This window comes from Hippoglossus hippoglossus, chromosome 24, assembly GCF_009819705.1.
Source record: "Hippoglossus hippoglossus isolate fHipHip1 chromosome 24, fHipHip1.pri, whole genome shotgun sequence".
NCBI classification, from domain to species: Eukaryota; Metazoa; Chordata; class Actinopteri; order Pleuronectiformes; family Pleuronectidae; genus Hippoglossus; species Hippoglossus hippoglossus.
In genome coordinates this window covers 11,123,082-11,140,655 of record NC_047174.1, presented here as the reverse complement: position 1 = coordinate 11,140,655, position 17,574 = coordinate 11,123,082, and the positions used below count along the sequence as shown (strand labels likewise).

Here is a 17,574-nt window from a genome sequence, read left to right as displayed (position 1 = left end):
GGGTGGGAACTTGTCAAACTCCTCTGAAATAAAAGAAGCGGTTTCATGGAGACAATGGGAGACGGAGAGGGGGATCCTCCCTCTGCTCAAGGGCTTTTTTCCATGTGGGTATATGTTTATGAGTGTGTATGAGTGTGTTTGCACAGATATAAACTTGCGCAGTTGAAATTCCTCATTATAAAACTTGTTATTTGTCTGAAAAATAGACAACAACATTATATCGGAGGGTTTGATGGTTAGAAGTGGAAGGTTAAAGTGAACTGGGAGCTGTGGATCAACCTGTATTTACTTGACTCTCTGGTATTGAGGCCTGCACCACCTACACCTGAGGTCGGGACTTTTTGTACGAACCACTGGGCCATTCACCACAATGAAACCAGACACTACTCTTACCCTTTTCCCAAACCACACAAAACACCATGAGAAGCATCGAGGATATTAGATTACTATTGTGTGTATTTTTCTACTGAGTCGGTGAAACTGCACCAAACCTCTCCTTTGTTTACTCCTCGCAACGTCCCAGCACTGTGTAACAATTTCAGCTAGAGATGAAATGCAAACAGAGAAGAAAACCTGACTAGCAAAGATGAATTATCTCATATGTCCATTTTCCCTGGCAGCTAACGTTTGTCATTGTTAGCATTAACGTCTTAAATTCCACTGGTGTCAGGTTATTCCTGCTGTCCGCTGTTGGTTTGTCAGCAGGATTACGCAAAAACTACAAAAACACTAAACTTGGTGTCACGACGGGACACTGGCCAAGACAGAAACCCCATAACTTTTGACTCGGATCCAAACAAAGTGTTTTTTTCCACTTTGACAATGCAAGGATATAACGTTTGACATTTTCACCAATTTCCCGATGGATCTTGGATCTTGATGAGAAAAATCTGCCGTGTTTAGGGGACTGAAATGTGTACGATTTGGTGCAAATTCACATTCGAATCCAAATGTAGCGAATTTAAATATGGTTTTATAAGGGACTCTTGGGCCTTGGCGGAGGTATGTGCTCTATTGAGTGCCATTCCAGTTGGCTTTGAAGTTTTAGTCATAAAGTAAAATATTTTTTTTACCAGATAGTCATAGATGAAAATTAAGGCAACACCAGAATCATATTCATTCAGTGAATGGAATTTCCTTATAGGGTTCATTCTCTGGGGACCATGAATACCTGTACATGTACTTTCATGGTATTCTGTTTAAGACTTGTTGAGATAAAATAATCAGGACAAAAGTGATGGACTCACTGATTCGCATAGCTAATAATAATAATAATAATAATAATAATAATATTAGATGGAAACCACACAATAGTGACTTCATCCTATAAGGCTGCCATTTGTTCTCCTCTAATGTTTGAGACTCTAAACAAGTCGACTTCCTACTTTAGCCGACCAGAACATCTGATTTGAATATTCCCTTCCTGTTTCCTCCTCTATCTGAGTATTTCATCTGCCTGTTTTCACATTCCGAGTCCTTCCCTGTCAAAACTCTGCTTCTTTATAAGCACTAAACTAATGTGCTGCCTGTGACTCTAAAAAACCTGCATAATAAATGGTAAATCTAAAAAAAAACACTAACTTACGAGGAAATGACATACTTTTGGGTCTAAATTTATATTTCAACCAGACCCTGATGTGCTGACCGAGGAAATGTGGTTTTTGCAAACAGCTGAATAATCCTGAAATGTGACAGTAATTTCAGTATAACATAAGCATAAGCATCTTTACAGCAGCGTTTACACAGTTTGTAATAATACACATAGTTTGTGCAGCGTGAATTCTAGTACAGTCTGGGTCTCACCTGCTGGATCCAAGGTCCAGGAGAGAGTTTGCTTTTGACATGCCAGAGGTCGGAGAGAACGCCATGGGCGAAGAGAAGCCAGAGAGAGGGAGCCCTGAAAAACAGTTGTAGGGGGGGGGAGTTAATAGTGAAAATCTAAATATGACATATTCAAGTTAATGTGAGAAAATGTGTGAGGCTTTTGTGCATGAATATAAATACATAGTGTGTATGTATGGTTTTCTTATGTAATCAATCTCTGAAATACTGCAGTTGCCCTTGAATGTAACTAATCTTATCTCTCACACTTTACAGTCGCAGCACACAGAACTCCAGCAGCAAGGTTATTGACATCTGGATAAAAACAAAGCGGATCCTGGTTGTCTGCAACATGGCACTAACGAGGACTGAGAACTGTATATATTCTTGTAAGCAGAGAAAGAGGGAGATGACAATAGAGAGGGAACACCAACTAAAATAGGAAAATTCACACTCGCTCTCATTAGATTGTTCATTTCACAGCCAAACAGTGAGAGGGAGATTAAAGGGAACATCCATGGGAGAGGTGGAAGGGGTTAGAAATAAAGACATGAGTGAGTTAAAGTAGAAATCCAAAGGAAAAGAATGACTAAATAACCCCATTGTATATATATTACATAGGTACAGTAACTGTAGTACAATTGATGGACACATCTCCATGGTGATGAGAAACAGCTCTTTCTGCAACACACACACACACACACACACACACACACACACACACACACACACACACACACACACACACACACACACACACACACACACACACACACACACAGATATGTCCATTCTCTGCATTGCATAAGACCTCAGGGAGTAGATAGATAAGCTGCAGCCTTTTCATGCTGGATATGTAATCCCCACTACACTGCTGCACCACTGAAGCTCAGGACCTGAATAACTTACCCTGACACACTAAATATCACACTCAAGCACTGGGTTGCAGAAGATACATGTGAATCCATCTGTACGATTATTCAGTAAGTTCTTCCTGAGTTGTTATCTAATGTATGGAGAGGTTTAAATTAGTGATTGCTAAGTGGGCAAAACCATTCAAACTTAATTTAAAATCTTTCCACTTTGTAGTTCTATTTAAAACCATTTGAATCAAGTGTCAAATCAGAAACCATATTTCATATTCTCTCTTGGATCATATGTTAGGAAGCATTAGCTACGTCAGCCTCTTGACCCAGAGTCTAAATTGAATGAACTGGTGATAATCCATTCCTCACTATGCATCTATTTAGAATGGTTCTGCTGCAGAACCAACCTGTATTGTTGGGAACGAGTGGTGGGGTGAGGAGGCTGACATTGACGTTGGGGGGTCCGGCGCTTCCCAGGGAGGTGATGAGGGAAAAAGGCCTTGACATCGGCACCAGGGGTTGCACAGAGGGCATGGGGGGGTTACCCGGGATGTGTGTTAGGATGGGCATGGCGGACATAGTCGACATGGAGGACAGACCAACAGACAGATTTGGCATAGAACCCATTCCTACAAGGAGGAAATACACAGGTGAATGAGTTAAAGAGACTCAGATGAAAGTTAGATTTAAAAATGGGTTACTTTCATTATTGAACGTGTTTCCTTTAAAATACATATCACAGGGAAAGAGTGAAAAAGTAATATTTTTGTACTGTAGTTAAATGATGAACATTTTCTACCGAAACGTGCTGATGACGGGACAGTTGGGACCGAATTGGAGACTGGAGACTGCTTCATGATGATTGGCAGGACAGAGGGCATATTCCGGCCCTGAAGCTTGAGTTTGATGAGCTTCATAGCGATGGAGAACTCGAGTCTGTCCATCTTCCCATCACCCTCCATGTCGGCAAGGTTCCTACAGGAGGGGGAAGGGGCGAGCGATAAAAACATGATCCGTTTATAGCAAATCGTACATTCCTGGTCATTTCTTTTGTTTTGTGAAAATAGAAACGAGGAGTTTTACAAGGGACAAAGCTCTGCTGGGACTGAATTCCAGTACTGTTATTCACACAAATACCAAAACATACACACTGTGTGTTCTAATTTCACACACACACACACACACACACACACACACACACACACACACACACCCCCCCCCCCCCCCCCTTGCTCTCTCACACACACACAGTTTACTAGGTGGGGCAGGCTGCAAAGGAAGTGAGCGCTCAATAGGAAGTTGAGAGCAGGCTAAACTAACTCTGAACAAAAACAAAGATTTGACACAGTGAACAACGTGGTCTGGATTACACAATACATCTACATAAAAGTTAGCATAAAGTTTCACTCTTTTAAGCTCGACATTAGATTCATATACAAAAACAGATGGATCCTTCTCTCCATACTCTGCGTTCATTTCGTCCCTATTTGTGTCGTCTGAGAGCTTACGGATACAAACGAAACGGAGAAGTAGCAGTGATTGCCCATCACTGCCCAGTGAGTGGGCAGTGATGGTTACATCGTTTGAAACACATGTATCATTATATACGTTAAGGCAGCATAGATGAGCCTTTAGTCATCGGTTGATACAGACCAGATCTCAGCCAGGACAGATGGGGGCAGGCCAGACTGGAGGAAGAACTTCCTCGCTTGTTCTCCTGCAGATGGACACATTTTTTTTTTTACAGAGACAGACATTTGATACAGTTAGCTCACTGACGACAATTCAAGATGTTACTCATAAACAAGCACTTAGTCTGTTTGTTATGACCACAGCCTACCTGAGACATAGCCGAGCACGGGGGTGAGGGTATCAAACTGTTTGTCGTGTTTCCCCTTCTCCTCCGGAGTGATGGCCCACACACTGGCTCCGCCTGGACAAAATCAAGAGCCAAGGCGGAATTTTGAAATGTTTTAAATTGACATGCATCAAACAGGATTGTGAGAGCATATCACGTCCTGGAGTCGGTGTAAATCCTGCCTTTATCTTTACTCTGCAATAACATCACATACGAGTATGAACCAGAGGGCTCCCCAGTAACTGACGGGTTAGGAGGCATAGCACATAACCACAGCCTCTATGGATCGAATTCTGACTGTTTGGTTTTCACATATCTAACCTCAATTTCCCACCCTGTGTTTCCAATCTCTGTCTCAACTGTCAACTTTTAAAGACAGAAAAATGGCCAAAACATGATCTTTAAAAAAAACATTTAAGTTAAATGGGATTTTAATAGAAATGTATACATTTTTTTCCTGTATTTCTTTCACTCACTTCTAAATGGGTCTGTTTATAACAAATATTTTGATAAAATCTGGACCAATCTCACACCTGAAAATGGTGTGGTTGCCAAAATACCAAACTCGAGGCTTTCAAAACTGCAGTTCACCAACCAATGGGTGATGCCAAGGTGGGTAGCCACTTGGGACATAGATCAGAGCGGGGGACCAACCAATCAAATGATCAAACAACCGATCAATCAACCAACTGTGCATGAATAAAGAAGAACTTGAACCAATAAAAAGCTATAACAAAGATACAAACTCACAAATGCACACACACCACACAAACAATACAACACTTGATGCTGCTGGTGCATATACAAGAATAACTCACGACTTGAATAAATGCTACAATATTATTTTAAGGAAAATATTTAATATAAACGGAGAAAGCTCAACAATTTGAAACCATCATGTGTTAGCTGAGCTTCACCAACAAATGCACAGAAATCCAGCTCCACATTTCAAGTCCCCAAAGCAGAAATGCTGACACCAAATTCAGCACAGTCGTTTTTTTTTTTAACTCACCCTCCAAAAAGTCTGCATAATTTCCATTCCAAATAAGATCTCCCCCGCAGATGAAACCACTCTTTACCAACTCCCGACAATGATTAATGTATAAAAGTGTACAGTCAGCTGTTTTTGCACTCCGCACGCATCTTGCATATCTCAAAGTAAGCTCAGGGTTGGCCATGAATTAAATATAAAGTCCAATGTGCTGTGGGGGGGTGAATGAGGCTCAGTTCTTACTCAGTTTCATGAGACATCTTAAATAGAAGGGGGAGCTGATAATCAATTAATCATGATGGAATACATGAAATTAATCAAATCATAGCACAATCAAGGGCAAACTCAAAGCCTCATCCTTCACTGCTTAAACTGAACTTCACAGCCAGTTTTAGGAGATAATTGACTGTGTGGACACTATGCACAGATGGATCCGTCCATATGGCAGCAATTGAATGACTAAGGCAAAGATAAGGAGACAAAGACAGATAATGGACACAGGCAGCGGAGGAGAGTGATGCACAACGGATGAAGTCACACTAGAGCAACAAAGTGTCGGACTAGATTATCGACTGTAAACCACGTCCAGAGAGTTTCGTGCAGCTCGCTTCAACCGCCTCGTCTTTCTCTGCTCGACAGCGACAGACGGGCCTCCCTGATGCCACTGGTTGTCGCCATAGGAACCACAGCACCGCCGTCAAACTAAATGTTTACACAGACTTTTCCCCAACGCAGAGTGTTGAGTGTGTTATTTATGTTCTATCATTATAAGCCCACCATTGGTTTGAAGCTCGCTGAAACATCCTCGTATGAAAATGTACAATTTACAAAGAAAACAAAAATAACGTATTATTCATTCTACATACATGTGTCTATCCATTTATATTAAATGTAAAGGAAAGGAATTACAAGAAGGAAAAGATGACTGCAAAGCAACTTAATTCTCACTGTGGAAAGGTTTTCACGTCATATCAAAAACTGGGCCAAAGTTAACATTACAGCTCTTTAATGGGAACAAATCAACAGATGTTGTGTGGCCTCGTTATATTCTTTATTTTTATATATGCACACATATACTAACACAAATATGTGATTGCTTTTGATTATGATGTTACAATATTCACTGTTTGAGCCATGAGAACTGTACAGTGTACTACAGTTTAGCCATTAATAACAACTCTGACTCAGATTCTTATAAAAAACAGGATTCTCTTCTTTCTGATCTGTGGTAGATGTGTTCATATAGAAAAACACGTGTTATGGTGAAATATTATTACTGAAGAAAAATCAAATACTTAAGAATGTTATGGGTGTGTGTCTTTATAGACCTGGTATCCATGCTGTAATTTATTCACCCGCTTCAGGAAATACCACCCTGCCCATGATGGCACTTCCTCCCCAACACTAACCCAAACAACCCACTGGCTCTTGTTAACCACACACATGTATTACACACACACACACACACACACACACACACACACACACACACACACACACACACACACACACACACACACACACACACACACACACACACACACACACACACACACACACACACACACACACACACACCTCTGAGGAATGACGAAATGCACTGCTTAGCTTCGGTAACAGCACAGTCTGTAGCAAAAAAAAAGAGGAAACTGGAGCGAGTTTTAAAAAGATTAAAGGTTTTCTAAAACAGTATGTATGAGGGGATACATAACCTGCTGGCTTCACTCAGAAATCTGCCTTGAGCTGGTTTCAATATCTAACAAACCTGAACCACCGGAGCAGCACCTGCTCACGTCGAGGCCTTTTCCCTGAAAAAGCCAATATTAGCAGCTCACGGCACCCGACCTACCTCTTGCAGTGTCAGCAAAATGCAGCCGTTAAACAGGAGAAAGTAATTAATCTCACACGGGGATGTGAGTATTCTTCACATTGTCTCTTTGGCTTTGACAGACCCCATTTAGAAGCTATTGTAAGTGAGATATTTAGCACAGTGCCTATGGGACATGTGGCCGCATGCACCATAAGCCTGTCAGTTGTTTCAGAATCAGTGTGTGTATAAGCGAGGGCTGGATGCTCTGAGATAAGTGTGACAATGCAAAGCTTCTTACAAGGCAATGGCAGAATCCATCGTCTTCTGTGGCTTGACGATAGTGATGGAAACATATGGCAACTCAACGGGAGACCAGTTAAAATGATGCCAACAAAAGCTCAACGCCAATTATGATGCGTATGTAAGACCGGAGGGTTTTTTGAGCTGAAGTCTTGTGGACATTACAGAATTTTCTTGCCAAGAGTTACATGAAAAGGTTGATATCTCTCTTGTGTCTGTATGGTGAAGCCATGAAGACTGAAAGCAGAGGGAAACGGCTATCCTGCGTCCACAAATGAAAATTGCAACAAGTGACTTCCCAAGCTAATGTTAGCTGCGTTTCTAGCGCAAGAACTTTCCCCTGGAACTAGGAAACTTTGCAGGACCTCAATTAAGTTCCATATACATTTTTTTACCCACCAAAAAGTCCCTGCTTGGTGGAGTAGTGCTTCACAAATGTACAAGAACTTTAGAGGTAGTACTTGTAACACTCAGGAAGCCTCATTGGTCAAGTGTTCAAGTATTTTGTCTGAGCTGGTAAATCTCTGCAATAGCTCGTAAAATCCACTTTGAGTCTAGCTTTTCCGCTGCTTTGAATACGCTTCGTTAATAGCTCTCGTCTCTTTTACGATCTACAGCAGCAAGTTTACTGTTGTTGTAGTGTTGTAGGTTGTTCATATGTCAGCAGGCTAATTTGCCTAATTCCTCCTGGTCTTTAGACCTCGGTGGAAGAAAACCTTTTAGTTCCTTTAAATACAATTTTAAGGATTAAATGTTCCTAGAACTTCTGGTCAAAATGTGGTTGTTAAGACCATAAGGTACCAGACAACCAGCAGGGACTGTTCTAGGTCAGCGGGTTAGCTAGTTGTTTCCCCTGTTTCCAGTCTTTCTGCGATGCTAAGCTAATTGCTTAAGTCAATTGGCTATCCCTGTCTTTGAGCAACCTTGTCTGGCATCTTTATCCCACAGTTTCCAAGCACAATTTCACTCCTGCAGGCTACCACTGGAGATCCTAATTTATGTCTTGGCTTGTATGGTAAAATACAAACATCAAAGTCAACAGATATCCCTTTACCCAATCCACACGTATCTACATGCTGTCATGGCTACTACTTGGACCTTAGTACCAAGAGGAAACGTATAAACAGCATCCTGCATAGCAACCTAGAACACAGACCCTCAGCAAATACACTAGAGCATTTCAGCCAGTATTGACACAATACAGTTTAACGTACAGTCCATCCACAGACAACGTCTCCTGCACTGAATTTAAACCGACTGTACAACACTTTCGCTCCTCAGCAGCTGCGACACAAACAGCCTGGTGTGGCTTCAGCTCCCTTTGTCAGCCTGTGTGCTGCTGTTGTCTAGGTGCCACACAGTCCACAGGAGATGATCGAGTCAAACCTCCAGACTCCCAGCGCACGTCTCAGGGGGGAAACAACCTCTCGGCTTTCATGACTATTTACATATCAAACACTTCACCTGGGGAGGACAAGGTTATGGTTCAGATAGCGTCATTGGATCAACAGTCTCTGTGCGCTGCAGCATTTTACACACAAACACACACACCTCCCTCTCCAGGAGTGTTGCATACTATCCACCAGACTAATGACTTTACAGCTGCCTCATTGCAGATTCACTGTGTTAATGAAGGTGCAGTAGCTCAACGACCTCCTCCTCCCATACTGTACATTTCCACGGAGAAAGTAATGACATACTGAGTTTCTGAATTGCGTTCTCCAGTGTCTGTCCACTGGACAGAATTGGAGCAGACGATTTAACTTTTGTTTAACTGCTGGAATTAGTCATGTGGACAAGATGCACACACAAACACAAACACACACTTTCTCTGAGGCGTTTCTCACAGAATCCCTTACGGAGCTACCACTGCCGTTCTGCGATCAAACGCCGGAGACAAGAGGATTATTGCAAATACACACACTGCTGACCAAATCTGTCCACGCCAAGGACAAAACAGACGCAGTCTCCCGCACAAAGCACACACCGAATAGTTCGAACATACAGCAACAGTGTCGTGGGATCAGATATGGGTTTGGTTAAAGTCCAATGTTTCACTTCAGGTCCAGATCAATATCCCATTACCACAATCTCAGGGTTCTCAGGTCCTGTCTTTGCCTGTGTCACCTGTAAAGCTGTGGGTTGCTGTGATCAGACTGAAACAAATGCACTAATTTGCTGCTTATTGGTCAGCTCTGACTGTTTCTGCATTTTATTCCCCTCATCCATCATTTTCATTCAAGTTCATTTTCAGCCTGAGCGCCATCCCCGTATTTGGCGAAGCGTATTTGCCTCAAATGGTCAAACGTATCAAGAGCACACAGGCAGAATAAAGTGTTCTTACCATTCATGGCTGCAGGTGGAGAGCACGGGCAGAGAGGGAAGTCCTCTACTCAGCTGGCTAGCTCTCAGACATCTGCAGAGAAAGAGAGAGAAAGACGTGAGTGTAACTGTGCCGAGTTTGTGTGTGTGCGTGTTTGTCGCCAGCATGCATGTGTGTGAGTGAAAAATGGGAACAGAAAAGATTGAAATGCGCGCGAGAGCAAGGAAAGAAAAAAGAAATCTCATCTGTCTGTTCACAATGCAAAGGGAAGGCACAGTGAGCGGCGAACACGCTGAGGGCTGACAAGAAAGAGTGAGGGAGGGACAGAGGAGGTGGAAATAAAGAGCAAGGAGAGGGGGGGTGGAAGAGAAAGAGAGAGGAGAGGGTGAGGAGAAGAGCAGCGCTACAGACAATGCAGACGGAGAGATGTAGGCAAGAGGAGGACAGGCAGTGGAGGAGAAATGACGGTGGTCAGGGAGGAAGGCAGCTTTCATCCCAATCTGCTCACAGATCACAGACGGCTGCTCCAGCCAAAATTCTTCTCTAATCTTAGCGTCTCTTTATTTATACACTTTGACATTTGGGTTTATATACAAGCACCATGGAATTTGGCCTCATCGTTTTTTAGAAACATAAATATTTGTCCTATTTATAGAAACATAATCATTTGTCTTAATTACAAACATACATGTTATTATTAGGGATATATATTGTCCTATAATATTAGTATCAATGTGAATATAAATATCAGTCTTGTTAGAAATATAAATATTTGTCTAATCATTCTAAGGATGAATATAGCCTCCATCTTACTTAGAATATATATTTATTAGGAATATAAATGTTGGACATGAATATAAATACATTTTTACCTTATTAGGACTATGAATATTTTTCTAAGCTGGAATAAAGGTATTTGTTGTGTTCAGTGATATCAATATTTGTTGTTATTCATAGAAATATTTGTCTTATTATAAATATAAATATGCTATTATTAGGAAAATTATTATTTGTCATGGCAGGACTATAAACATTTCTTGTGTTGTGAATACTTGTCTGAGAAGGAATGTAAATATTTTTGTCTTACTAAACAAACAAATATTTATGTAAATAGGGAAATAAGGAATATAAACATTTGTCTTAAAAATATAAACATTTGTATTACAATGTATTTATAGTACACATTGGTCTTGATAAGAATATGTTTTTGTTCTCGTTCACTTTTTAGTGCTATAAATATTTTTGATAAATCGCACTAGAAAACGTATAAATCTGAATTTTATTATACACTGTATATTCCCACCTGTATCTGCATTGCATACACTCGGATAACATGCACAAAATGAAAAATGCATGTACTGAGTGCAGTCTGCCGACACTGTGAGCTACAGGGAGCTGATGCGATTCCTCTGTTGGATCATTGTCAGTGTCCCAGAAAGAGAAGAGGACAGATGTCGTTTCATGTCCTCTTGATTTCTCTTTCTAATAATCTTCTTCCTTTGCTGTGCTGTTGTTTGTGAATCATTTTAACCTCAATTGCTCTGGCAATATACTCCACACATTCTCGATCACTCAAGCTTGATACATCTTCAAATTAAGATCGTGCCCTTCTCTACAGAGGGACTTCTCACACAATAGGCTAACTAACTAACTAACTAACTAACTAACTAACTAACAAACCATCTATATCTATAGATAACCAGCTGGTATATTCTCAGCTCTGTTTGCCCTTAGCTCCAATAAATCCCCTCTCTGCTTTCACCAAATCACTCCTTCATTTTCTCACCTCACTCTCCACTCTATCCTCCACTATTTCTGCTCCCGTATTTCTTATTTATCCCTCATTGGACCTTGTATCCCCTCTTATAGGATTCACACCCGATTCCTATCAATCCTCGCGTCCGTTCTGCACCTGATACACAATGCACCATCACTGGCTTCACTCTCCTCGTATGAATTCCTGGAGGGGAGACCTGTGGTGGCTGTAGTATAAATCACTCCCTGTTCACTCAGAAGCTGCCAATTACTTAAGAGCAATGGACCACTCACTGTGGCGTACGCCTGTGAATGCACAAAAATATATATTGCAAGCTCTCACACACACATACACACAGCATGGGCAAAAAACAACACACACAACCAAGCAAACAACGATGAAACCTCCACGTCCAAAACCATAAATCCATCATGGGAAAATACACATGACATCACAAAGAAAGGAAACTGTGACGCAAATAAAATCTTGTAAATCATATTAAAGTTACAGTTAACTGTGTATTTATCCAGATTCAGTAATCATTGCATCATAAACTGGGTTTTAAAAACTCTATCCACCCTAAATTCTTGTGAAATGAGACACAGAGTGAGTGTGGAGATGTATCGACTATATTGTGCCCTCAAATACCCCAATAAAAATTGTGTCTGCCAAGAATCCCACAATGCAGTGCTCCACATTATACACAAAAATTACCTCTGAGTGACTTTTAATCTGACAGTGATGGCAAGTAATTGCCTAAAATATGAAAATCACTGTAAAACATTTTCTTTTATACGATTGGTTGTCAGCCAACCTAGCTGAAATGCAATAATACAATGCAATGCAATATAATACAGCTGAGCTACATTAAAGTCCTGGCTTCATGGCGGATGTTCAGCTTAACAATTCAACTTTGTGGTGATTTTAGAGGATGTAATTTGTGGTGCTGTCAAACTCAGTTGCATTACAGGGACAAGGGTGGTCCTGTTACTTCGATGACCCAATGAGGGGTTGGGTCAATAACAGGAAGTGCTGCTCATACCTCCATCAAGGTCCAACAGTCCCCTTAAATTCAGTCAAGCTGCAGCAGATTTCACACACTCATAGATATCAGTTGCCTAAATGTGCCTGATTTTTATCATCAAGGTCCATTCATTATTCCCCGGGAAAATTGTGAAAATATTTGAAAAACTGATTGCACAATGTTAGAGAAAGCGACCTATACTGCATCTTTCCAACAAGTTCTGTGGAAACCTGTTCAGTTGCTTTTATGTAATTCAGCTTACAAACAAACAAACCAGCAAACAAACCAACAGGGGTGAAAACTTAGCTTCCTTTGTGGATGTATCAATAATGCAACGGCAGTGCAAACAGATAATCATGCAGATGTGAGGAGCAAGTGAATGTTTCCACTATATATCAGAATACAGATCTAAACAGGTGGTCTGAGTGTTTTCACACACAACACTTGCATCGAGGGTTCACTCAGAATTAAATACAAAAAAACATCTAGAGTGCAGAGCAGCGGTTCTGCCGATGGAATCACCTTGTTGATGAGAGAGGTCAGGGAATGATGATCTGACTTGTTGTAGCGGACAGAGGAGGCTATAGTAACTCAGATAACCACTCTTTACAGCTGTGGTGAGCAGAGACGTATCTCAAAAGGAAACAACACCAGGAATGGATGGCTACAGCAGAAGAAGACCATGTCGGAGTGGTGAACACAGGCTGAAACATGAACTGGTCTGATGAAGCTGGATTTCTGCTGAGGAACAGCATTAACCCAGCCGTGACCCAAAGTGCCTTGTGTAAACAGTCCAGGATGGTGCTGATGGTGCTGATGTACGTGATCAATCACTGTTTCTAATGGCTACTTCCAGCAGGATGAATGATCCATGTCACAAAGCAGCAGCATCTCAAACTAGTTTCATATCGGTGGTCACCAGATCGGAATCTCACAGAATTGAGATTTGTAGCATTAAACATTATAGCAGAATCTCAAAGGAAAGTTTCCATCATCTTGTGAACAAGCCGACCTGAAGCTGTTTTAAGAGCAAATGGAAGAACTACCCAGTATTAGTATGATGTTCCTAATAAAGTGATCACACGAAGCTAAGTAGTTATTGACAGAATATTCAGTGAACTGTTCCTTTACAATATATCTGAGCTTTGTAGCTGTACATACAGTATGTGTATTTCCTGAATGTGCGCTGCTTACATTCCTGAAAGCAAACACTCGGTATGATCCGCCCTCATACTCAAACACGTCTGCACCCTGAGGTGTGTGTGCGGCTTCAAATACAAGATATTATCTCCTATTGGCTTTGTTGTTCAAACAGGACACATCCTGGATAAAGAGCAACACAACAGGTCACAGAGGACTTCAACACCGACTCCACCACCCAAAAATGCCCGAGGAGAGCTCGAAGGAACGTGATCATTTCTGAAATGTCATAACGCGTTTCCGATTTGATTTGGCTTGTAGCTCACTCTGGCTCGATATGACAGATGTAATGTTGCAGAGCGATATCGGAAAAGCAATCAATCCCACAGTGCGGACAGCTCACACCAAACATCTCAACGCTACTTCAAGTGAAGTCAGCCCTGATCCAACTGCTGAACAGTAGTCTGAATAGAGCTCATCTGATTTGTTGGTTGGCTGATTAAAAAACAAAACCAATTTGAGGTGTATATATTTGGTTGTATTTGTTATTCAGAGCTATGAACTGTGCCTAGGAGGTTGTGTTTTTGTTTCAAACTACTGGAGAGATTAACACAGAACTTGGTGGAAGGATTCAGTTTGGGTCAGGAGGGAACCCCTTAAACCTACGAGGAACAATTTTCAAAATATTAAGTATTAAGTAAGACAGATTGTTTATGAACTTTCAAACAAATCTTCTGGGGACAACAATAAGGATGAAATTCGTCCCCCATCCATCTCTTGTGATGTCACTGTTGCAGTGGCAGCCACCAAAGTGAAGTTTCCCCCGACATAGACGGTGTATTGATGTGGAGAAACGCTACACGTTGCACTTTTCAAGTTTCTGATTGGAGGAACAGTGTGAGTCACTATCCGGGCCAGACGCTTGCTGACCCACAGCACCGAGGGAGAAAATGAATCAAAGAACCTTTGACTCTGCCCTGCATGCTGATTGACACCTGTGTGCACCGTGCTGCACCGAGTCGGATGTGCATATCAATGCGCCGGCCTGTGTGTGTGTGTGAGTGTGTGTGACACACACTCACACACACAGAGGGGCACCCTGTTCTAGCAGACACAGCCCAGGAAGCTTTGCTGAGCCCGAGGAGGAAGAAAGAAGCCTGTGTGTGTTTGTTTGTGTGTGTGTGTGTGCATGTATTTTCCTGCTCATTCAAAACAGCACAGAGGCACACACACACACACACACACACACACACACACACACACACACACACACACACACACACACACACACACACACACACACACACACACACACACACACACACAACGACAGACACACACCTTCCTGTTTTGTGCTGCAGGGGAAAATCAGCACGCTTCCACCTGAAATAATTATTCTTATATCCATCCTTTTTATGTGGGTCACCTCGAGCAATGATACTCCCCTCCCCCATCCTTTAAACGCACACTCAGCAGCATGTCCGACCTCAGAGTCTCTTACCTGTGTCACTTCAGCACAAGAACTTTACTCTCGACCCCAAAAATAAAACTGTCACAGACGGATTCATCTCCATGAAACTGTGACTGTCACGTAAAAATATACCCCGGATGACCTTTGGCTCACACTTCCAGTATGAAGATTATTGTTTATGTTCGTCTCTCTCTCTCTCTCTCTCTCTCTCTCTCTCTCTGTGTGTGTGTTATGTAATTCATTGTTTCTTGGCAGGTGCATATGCAACAGTCCCTGGGATCAGGCCAGGTGCCATATGAACTACAGTTTAAATGGACTTTGCCACTTCAGCAAAGAAAGCCTCCTGTTTTCACTGAGAGCAGCAGAACACACACGCACACACACGCACAAAGCAATCTCTATAATTAGTCTATACTGCAGTGAATGAACACGAGCATACATAAACAGCTACACCGGTTGTCCCAGACGTTAATGTAAAACTGCTCTGACGTCTGAAAAAACTTTTCCACAGCAAACACCTTAAAACTGGAGGCAGTGAGATAACAACTGCACCTGATTGGCTCCGAACAGGAGGGGCTCATGCTTGTGTTCCATTTTCCATGCTTTAAAGAGATATGGGTTGAAACCTGAGGTGGCATTTGGACAATAAAAAAGTATATATAGATGTCACCCAATAGACGGGATTCTGGGCGACGCGGCCAAAAATCGTATAAAGATAAAAAGTGTCAATAATTATCACAATAAAAGTCACATTATTTTAGGTTTATCAAAAATATGAGGTTAGAACAATTAAGCCAATCCTCACTCTGCTTGCACAATGCAGAAGCAGGATATAGACATACAGTACATATATAGAAATTCTGTGATATTGCTACAGATGAAAAATCATATTGTGATGATCATTGTTGTTTTATTAATTCGCCCAGCCCAACTGCAAACTATTTTAAAGGACTATCTGAGTTCGATCTATAATTATCTGACCCATATGGGGGGAAATCCAGAAATGACACGACTATGTCATCATTTGGCAACCACAAGTAGACATTTCGAAACTGAAGATAAGAATATGTTGAATGTTTGTTTAACATCTGAGGTTATTTTCTAAGGCAAAAAACAATATGGATACACACGTCTGCTTTAAAATCCATATTTTAACTCCCAAGAAACATACTCCCAATGATGATCACACCACACACTCAAGACACCTGACGCTGTCTTGACAACACAGAGGAAAAGAGTGACACACCTTCCTTGATTTGGTCACTTATTATAAATGACTCTTTAACCTAAGTCAGACTTGTAATTAGAAACACACATATCCTGAAAACCCTTTTTTCCAGTCTCAATTGGTTTTTCTTCATCTGACTAGAAGACAACAGGCTGGGTCTCACTCAGGCAGCTTCAGGATGTCCATAGATTTTAAGGGGCAGTCCAACACTGATCACACCTTGAGCTGCAGCCAGTGAAGCCCCAGTGTTCGTGCTGCTACGCTGCACTGCCGAGCTGTGTGAGTGTGATGGCTTCATGAAGCAGCGCATGACACTTACCTGCATTTAGTCCTGATCTGAGCCGCATTCACGTGGATTCTGTTCATTTACCTGTTGCGGTGGAGCAACTGAGAAACCCGACATCCAGGCTGAAGAACCACCTCACTGCTTCTTCTGCTGCTGAGGAGGAGGAGGAGGAAGAGGAGGAGAGGATCCTGCAGCCGGGGAGGTGTGCACTGGGAATGGGCGTGTCTCTCTCCACACGGAGTCAAGCTACACATTGTTGCACACAGCACTTCTGGCTGCCCTTTTCAAAATAAGACTCACTCAAGCGCCTGCCACAGCAACATTTGTAAAGATGGATGGATGGATAGATAGAAAGGTAGGTGGATGGATAAATAGAAACGTAGGTGGATGGACGGATAGATTTAACCAACTTGCCCAGTGTATCCACATCAAATATTGACTTTCCCTTGTACTTTAAGCTTTTATTTTGAAGGCATGTTCACTTATCTGAACGTCAGTGGATTTGATCATATTCAACACCAGCATGTCCAAAGTTACATTTTTCTGTAAAATTAAATGTTTTATACTGTAGATGAATAACTCCTTTTAAAACTAATTTGAACAAAACAGAGGGCAAGGCAACATCCTCTATAAAATAAAATAATAAATGAGCAATAAACAATACTGTAGTTCATCAACATGATGTTAGTTCTCAGTATAA

At 41.6% G+C, this 17,574-nt stretch overlaps 1 protein-coding gene across 9 annotated transcripts in view; it reads right to left on the bottom strand.

Annotated features, from left to right (window-relative positions):
• The window catches only part of itsn2a (intersectin 2a), a 36,370-nt gene extending 19,278 nt beyond the window's left edge, over positions 1-17,092 (bottom strand). For 7 of the 9 annotated variants that reach the window (XM_034580815.1, XM_034580818.1, XM_034580817.1 and 4 more), the window contains exons 1-7: positions 16,908-17,064; positions 9,991-10,062; positions 4,528-4,620; positions 4,341-4,404; positions 3,487-3,662; positions 3,095-3,316; positions 1,804-1,897 (exon numbers count right to left, since the gene is read on the bottom strand). In XM_034580815.1, coding sequence (XP_034436706.1) covers positions 1,804-1,897; positions 3,095-3,316; positions 3,487-3,662; positions 4,341-4,404; positions 4,528-4,620; positions 9,991-9,997 — 656 coding nt within the window. In that variant the 5' untranslated portion in view covers positions 9,998-10,062; positions 16,908-17,064. Of the gene's footprint in view, positions 1-1,803; positions 1,898-3,094; positions 3,317-3,486; positions 3,663-4,340; positions 4,405-4,527; positions 4,621-9,990; positions 10,063-16,907 lie in introns of all 9 variants that reach the window. The other 2 variants (XM_034580816.1, XM_034580822.1) reach the window with 2 other exon arrangements.
• Between the last annotated feature and the right edge of the window lie 482 nt (positions 17,093-17,574).